The following is a 6,998-nucleotide window of genomic DNA, read 5'->3' as shown; positions in this document are numbered from 1 at the left end:
ATCAATAACTAGCCTTTCACCAGCTTTTTCATTATAAACTCGCCAAACTCCAAATATGAGTGCTTGTAGTTGTTAATAAATCAACTATAACCTGATAATGTGTTTTTGCCAGTTCACAAAGTCAGCAATGGGTACTAGAGCTAGTTAAATGTTTTGTTAGCCTTATAAGAGTGTTAGGAATTGGAATGTGAATGAAATTTACCGTAGATAGAGAATAATGTATAGTTAATTATATATTCGTAGTGAGGGTCTCTCAAACTATAGATTACATGATCTCTTTTTCCATCACAGTCAAGTTGTAGGTAAATATATGTAAGGTTAAGCTTTTGTGATACTGTGCGATACAATAAAAGGTAAAATCAAAGCCATGAAATAAGAATCATAAAGCCTATTAACTATGTGGAAGGACAAATAAATTAAAAGCTATAGAATGGTTTCACTTTTAAAGTTGTATCAATTTCGGAATGAGATTCAAAAGAAAAGACAACTCCTTCTGAGAGAATTGAGGCTTGCTGTGCAACTTCCCAATCCCTTCAGTCAAACCCTCTTCATCAACAACCATTGCTGACGTTATCAAATTCGCAACGACCTCTGTTATTTCTTGGACCAAATCCACTATTACCCCATCAATTCCCATTAGATGTTGGATGTAAACTGCTTCTGGAACATTGCTGTATTGCCAAACCAAAAGAAATCAGTCAGAAAACTACATTCATTGACTACCAAAACACATATTATAGCCTAAAGTGGACAGTACATACTTCAAAGCACCATATGTAAGGAGAGAAAGCTGAGACTCCTTGATCTTAGTTACTACACCAGGATTTCTAAATACTCCTTTAATCTCAGAGACAATTCCTTGCAACCCATTCTCCAAACAATGCTTCAAAGCCTCCTCCAGAGAGTTCCTTCGGACATCTTCATAGATTTCACACCCTCCATTTGTCAAGAAGAATACCTAGTTCAACACAAATCAACATGTTAGAACCCCAAGTTAAAAGAAATAAAGACATTCTCCTTTCGAATTTTAAATAAGGGTATTAAACTTACAGGGTAGGCACTTTGCAATTTCTTAACTAGTGATGCAGCATCTGGCTGGAAAGTTGAGAAGATAATAGGTCTGTCCTTGGCATGATCAAACACAATCTATTCCAAAATGTAAAAGAATTTAAGAATTATGAAACATCATAAAGCTATAGTACTGTCTGTAACAAAGTAAAAACCATATTATTCAAATGTTCATGAATTTAAGACTTTACCTTCAAGATGGCTTTAAGGACATGAACAAGATAATCTTGTTCATAGACAGTGTGGTCATCAAATTTCAACTCAATGTTAAAACCCAAAGAGGGATGCACATGGAGAAAAGCTTCTTCAAGTGTACAAAGTGTGTCATCTTGTTCAACATCCCATTGGACTATTTTCCCATCCTTGTTTCTTCGGAGCAAAGCTTTTCCCTCCTTTCCAGCTTCTCTTTGAGGACCGTAGGCAAGGAACTCAGATAAACTCAAGTCTGTGATTCTCTTCTCAAATAAAGTACCCTGTAGAAAAGTTCCAATGTGCACATTCAGAATCAATCACGAAAGGACAAGTATTTAAATAACAGTTTCGGTAACGAATTGAGAAACTTCGAACATTTCAGAAATGGTGGGAATTGTGGTTAGTGCAGCCATAATTGTGACCACAATACAGTTTTGGCAACCCATAAAACCTTGACATAATAGCATGGTCACAAACCCAGATTTAAAACCTCAGTGCCACATGCTAAGATTTTATGAAGTGTAATTTAAAATTGGGATAGAAATTTAATGAAAGAACAAATGTGTTCTATTGGTAGAGATGTGGAGTATGAACACCAAGTTCAAACCCGACAAATGCACATTTTCCCTTTCTAGCTTGCTGTCAACAGAACTTTGACTATCGAAGAAAAATCAAGGAAAAACAAAAGGAGATTGGTGTGAACTTACATTGTTTAAGGTGAGAATGACGTCATCGTGGAAAATGATTGGGCAGTCATCATTTGTAACCTACAAAAAACCATTTTCTCTTTAACACACTTCCAAGTTTTTTAAGCCAAATCAAACTTTCATAACGAAAAAAATATGAAAAAGAAGCCCCCCACAACACAAAAAACAAATCAGTACAAATTCAAGTAATCAAAGGTAAACATGTTTGACAAAACCTAAACCAAAAAAATAAACACGTTCATAAAAAAAGAATTAAAACCCATGGAAAGTAGAGTATGTACAGAAAAGCCACGATTAAATTCAAGTGTAAACGTTGGATTTTATTTTCTATGAGCCTCTTCTTAAAATTTAATGAATAAAAAGAAAGAAAAATAGTGTTCACCTGAACGTCAAATTCGATGTAATCAATGGGAAAACTAGCTGCAGCATTGAAGGATGTGATAGAATTTTCCTTGATGGCTTTCATCCTCCGATCCAATGATTGCAAAGCATTCATACCATGTCCCCGGTGTCCGATTACCAGAAACTTCGGTACCTTAAATTCGGCTCGACTCACTTGCACCCCTGTAATTAATAATTAACAACAAATCAAATATACATTTTCTTGTTAAGAAAGAATATAATAAAAGAAACGGAGACATAAAAGATTGTTTTACCGTCAGAGAAGCGGGTAGAGTAGAGAGAGAAGGAAGGGCTCTCAGGAACAATATCAAGGGAAGACACATCGGAAACATGAATAGCCTTGAGAGCCATAGTGAGAGAGTGATGAGAGGGAGAGAACGGGTTATAGCAACAAAATTGTTGAAGGTTTTTGTGTTGCAATGAAGAGGAAATGGATTGGAGGGGTTGGTATTTATTATGGGTTTCCGTTTGGAAGCAATGTAAAAAACGAGAAGGGAACCACAACTGGATCTTCGCGCTCATTGTCATATGCTCTGGATATTCCAATTCCTAGCTACTCTCGTCAACGTCCTCTTTCTTCTCAAAACGTCAATGGTAAATGCTGAATTGGTTAGTAGTTGTCACGCGGAAGAGATAAGTGCTGTCATAAATGGAATTTTTTCTTCGGAATTACTGTTTACAAAATTCATACCTCAATTTTTCAACACTAATTTATTTCTTGAATTCCACACTAATTTATACTATTAGTAGATTATTAATTATTATTCGTTATTCATTATCCTTTATCTATTAACTATTATTCAATCTCTTAAATAAAAGTTAGAGTCATTTGGGTTTATCATATTATTTGTGACTATTAACTTACTCCCAAATAAGTTTAAATTATTATTTTAGTTCTCAATTTTCATATGCTCTAAAATGTTCGCCCAACATGCCATTTTCGTCCATAGGCATTTCAAATGGGCGGTCAGGGCGGCCCACGAGCATCAATGAACATTAAATTAAAAAAATTGATGGGTCAATATGACAAATGTAATTCATGTTCTCCCCACTTGAGTGTATATAACAATTTTCCAAAATATAATATTTTAGCAATTAAATGCATGTCTGGTTTATGCAAAACAAGATGTTATATTTTGTGTTTTTAATTTTACTGTCAAACACTATGTACCCATGTGTACTATGTCATTTTTAGCATTTTTTTAATTTAGGGCGGCCCGCAAGCCCACCCTGCCCATGTTTAGGGCGGGCAGAGCATGATATTTCATGCCCTATTTTCCGCCCTAATTTTGGTGGGCATTGTGTGGACAAGGGTAGAGCGGATAGGGCGGCCCTAATTGCAAATGCTAATCATATGTGGTGTTTCCAAGCAGGAAATTCTAATGGAGAGGGAAATAATGTATTTCTTACATTTTTTTAAATAATAGCTAATTTAATTTATTGGGACTTGAATTCGAAGGACTTAATTGATGGAGCCTCAAATAAAATCACCTAAAACTAAATGAACAATATGGTGACACACATGAAATTGTTGACATTTCCTTTGTTAGTCACATTAACATTTTCAATGCAAAACTAAAATAGGAACCAATAGTTTACTAATATATTTCGAAGCTCCAATGACTAATACAAAAAAATTAAATTTCTGACCAAAATCAAATTTTAGCATATTTGTAGGAATCGAAAATATTTAAATCTACTTTAAAAGATATCATTTGTTTTAAAATGGTTTTTGAGCATGTAGATATAAAGATGAAAAATAAGGAACAAAAAACATATAATATAGTTCATTATAAAAGAAAGATTAAATTTGTGTTGGTCAAATAATACAATTGTTTAAATTATGATGACTCAGATTTGATTCCTAAATTTAAAATAAACATCATGTATTATTTAAGAAATATAAAAAGTAAGTCTTCAAAAAATAAATTATGCACTTTTGAGGAATTGAGAACATTAATTTTGATGGAAAAAATTCCATAGGTATTATATTAAGACCCACTGAATTCACAAGTATATTAAATTGATGGTCAAAAGTTCGCTTTCAGGTAACAATACTTATTGGAAGAGAAGAATCACATATCTTCATAGAATATTAGTTCCTTATTTATAGAGTTAGCGAACAAACTTGGTTATAATAACTCCATAAAATAATCAAAGTCCAGTGACTGAGCCATGAGCTATATGTTAGAACAAGAATTCAATCATATTGATCAGGTCACATGGCAAATGTTTTCCCATATAGAGATGGTAGTTGGCTTAAAATAAATAATAATATTTTCCATAATATTTGTTTTTGGATTGAATAGATTTTAATTGGATTTAATATTAATCGTGGGAATTTTTCATAATATTTAATTGCTAGGATTAGGGGTAAGTAAGATGTGACCTTACACACTTACTCGATATGGCAGGTCATGATAGGGTCCAAATATGATCTGATTTCATTAGGTCTAGGGCTAGGTTAGGGATGACAACGGGTACGGGCGAACATGGGTAGTAGCTACCCACTATCCGTTTCAAAATAGGAGAGTATTACCCATACCCGTCCGTACCCGTATGGGTACCCGTGTATGAGTTTTTCGTGGTACCCGTGGGACAATAGGTATCCGCCGGTTTCCTATATTATAAATGAATTTTTAACTTCACACTTCTATTATGTTTGAAATGAGATTAAACTTAATTAATTTTGTGCTTTTTGATTGAATATTTGGCAAAAATGCTAAATTTATTGTTGATTTCTATTTGTGTGATTTGATGTTCAGATTTTCTTAACAAAAAGTATATATTTTCTTTGCAAGACATGTGTGTTTCTACACATATAATAATATTTGTAGGATATTTCAACATCAAATTCAATAAAAGATGTAAACAAGGTAAAATAAATGTAAACAAAGTAAAAGAAAAAGATGTACATAGTGTAATGAAGGTTAGAATAATATATTTTTTATTTTAATTAAAGATAATATAGTAATCATATAAATAATGGGTACCCACAGATACGGTACCATAATACTCATACTCGCCCGCATGTACTACATGTATTTTTAAAAACTCATTAGTAAAACCCACGGGTACCCGTTTATAACTTGTACTTGTGTCGTACAGGTTTTACCTGCGGGTATCCACAGGTATAGGTTTTTTTGCCATCCCTAGCTAGGTCCAGGTTAAAAATTTAGACTCGTCAATGTTTAGGATCGGGTAATGGATAAACTTAACATAACCCGATCCGTCCTATAATCACCCACTCGTCATGTTTGTATATATGTCAATATTCAATTGTATATACAGTAATGACATCTCTTTGGGCAAAATAAAATTGATTTTATAATTTTTTAACATATATGCATATATGTAAATGATTAAAAAATATATACATATATATCATTTCATATATCAAATTACATATTCATAATAATAAGTAATATTGAGAAGACTATCTAAATGTGTTATGCATTATATTTAATCGAGTCAAGGATCAGGGTTCAGGTTCAAAAACTGACTTGATCAACAATTGGAGTTGGCTTAGCTTTTAGGGCTAAGGCTGAATTCAAGTTTAAAAATTACCCAATCAACAATTAGGGTCTGGTATGGGTAAACCTTACTCAACCCATTCCAGCCATAGGTGGGATGACGAGGATCCACAATTCATTTCTAAATGCAAAGGGTCAAAAATCACAATGATTTATATTAAACAAAACAAGATAGGATTTTTTATCTACTATCTTAATACCAATTCAAAGGGCCGGTGTTATTATCATAATAGACATCATATATTATTAACAATTGGATTACAAAGGGTTATATTTGTACTACTATGTTGGTGTTATTACTATAATAGACATCATACATTACTCACACTTGGATTACAAAGGGTTATATTTGTAATACTATATACTATTTTCTGTACATTGTTTGTAATTACTGTATGTATATAACTTTCTACTGTTACTTCAATATCTGTTGGGCAATTTTGTCATTGTATATCAAGGGATAATAATTTTTAATCACTTTCTGCAACATCATTATTATATGACACGATTTTACAAAAAAAGTTGTACAATTACCATTTTGGGCATTTAATATACATTGTGATCGTTTAGAATTCAGGGTTAAAGTCATAGTTTCATATTATAATCTTTAATGGTTTATGCAACATTATTATTACTATGACACAGTTTCACAAAAAGGGTTAGAGTATTATGTTGTAAGCTTGTTTTTATTGAGGATAATTTTGTCATGCATAGGGAGAATCGTTTGGTTTTTCAAATTTTTTATATAGGGTTGTGCAATTACCATTCTGGACATTTAATATATACTGCGAGTGATTTGAATTCAGGGTTATAACTGTATTTTGTAACGCCCCGAAAAATACTTCTCAAAAACATTGCGGAAAAATGGGTAAATTTTTTTTTGAAATGGGGATGTATAAAATTGTTTCCTTTTAAAACCTTCTTTTTCCGGGACATCACTTTAAGTAACTCAAATGCGGAAAATCAACTTATCGTTATCGAATGATAACTTAACCTGATTCACAATTTCCTGAATAACACCATGCATATAAACGGTTAAGTCATCTTTAGTTCATACAAACTAAATCAACAAAGGCGGAAACTACATCGCCACTAA

General features: G+C 32.6%; 1 protein-coding gene across 1 annotated transcript; it reads right to left on the bottom strand.

Annotated features, from left to right (window-relative positions):
* Positions 1 to 265: 265 nt before the first annotated feature.
* On the bottom strand, positions 266 to 2,927 carry LOC109338933 (glycerophosphodiester phosphodiesterase GDPD2-like). The gene is made up of 8 exons (XM_019576285.1): positions 2,624 to 2,927; positions 2,350 to 2,531; positions 1,968 to 2,027; positions 1,260 to 1,541; positions 1,051 to 1,146; positions 762 to 958; positions 443 to 671; positions 266 to 366 (listed from the first exon to the last, which is right to left on the bottom strand). Exons 1-7 carry the CDS (start codon positions 2,895 to 2,897, stop codon positions 443 to 445), a joined length of 1,320 nt encoding a protein of 439 aa, XP_019431830.1. The 5' UTR covers positions 2,898 to 2,927; the 3' UTR covers positions 266 to 366.
* Positions 2,928 to 6,998: the final 4,071 nt, after the last annotated feature.

Source organism: Lupinus angustifolius, unplaced genomic scaffold (assembly GCF_001865875.1).
Source record: "Lupinus angustifolius cultivar Tanjil unplaced genomic scaffold, LupAngTanjil_v1.0 Scaffold_49_35, whole genome shotgun sequence".
NCBI classification, from domain to species: Eukaryota; Viridiplantae; Streptophyta; class Magnoliopsida; order Fabales; family Fabaceae; genus Lupinus; species Lupinus angustifolius.
The sequence above is the reverse complement of the archived record's forward strand: the minus strand, read 5'-3'. Positions and strand labels throughout refer to the sequence as shown.

Bases quoted from the DNA above. Each gene is read 5' to 3' on its own strand.
- LOC109338933 (XM_019576285.1), bottom strand. From the start codon at position 2,897: ATGACAATGAGCGCGAAGATCCAGTTGTGGTTCCCTTCTCGTTTTTTA. The intron at 2,028-2,349 runs GTGAACACTATT...GGTTTTTTGTAG, and splicing joins ACATCGAATTTGACGTTCAG to GTTACAAATGATGACTGCCC. The intron at 1,542-1,967 runs GTAAGTTCACAC...ACTTTTCTACAG, and splicing joins TCATTCTCACCTTAAACAAT to GGTACTTTATTTGAGAAGAG.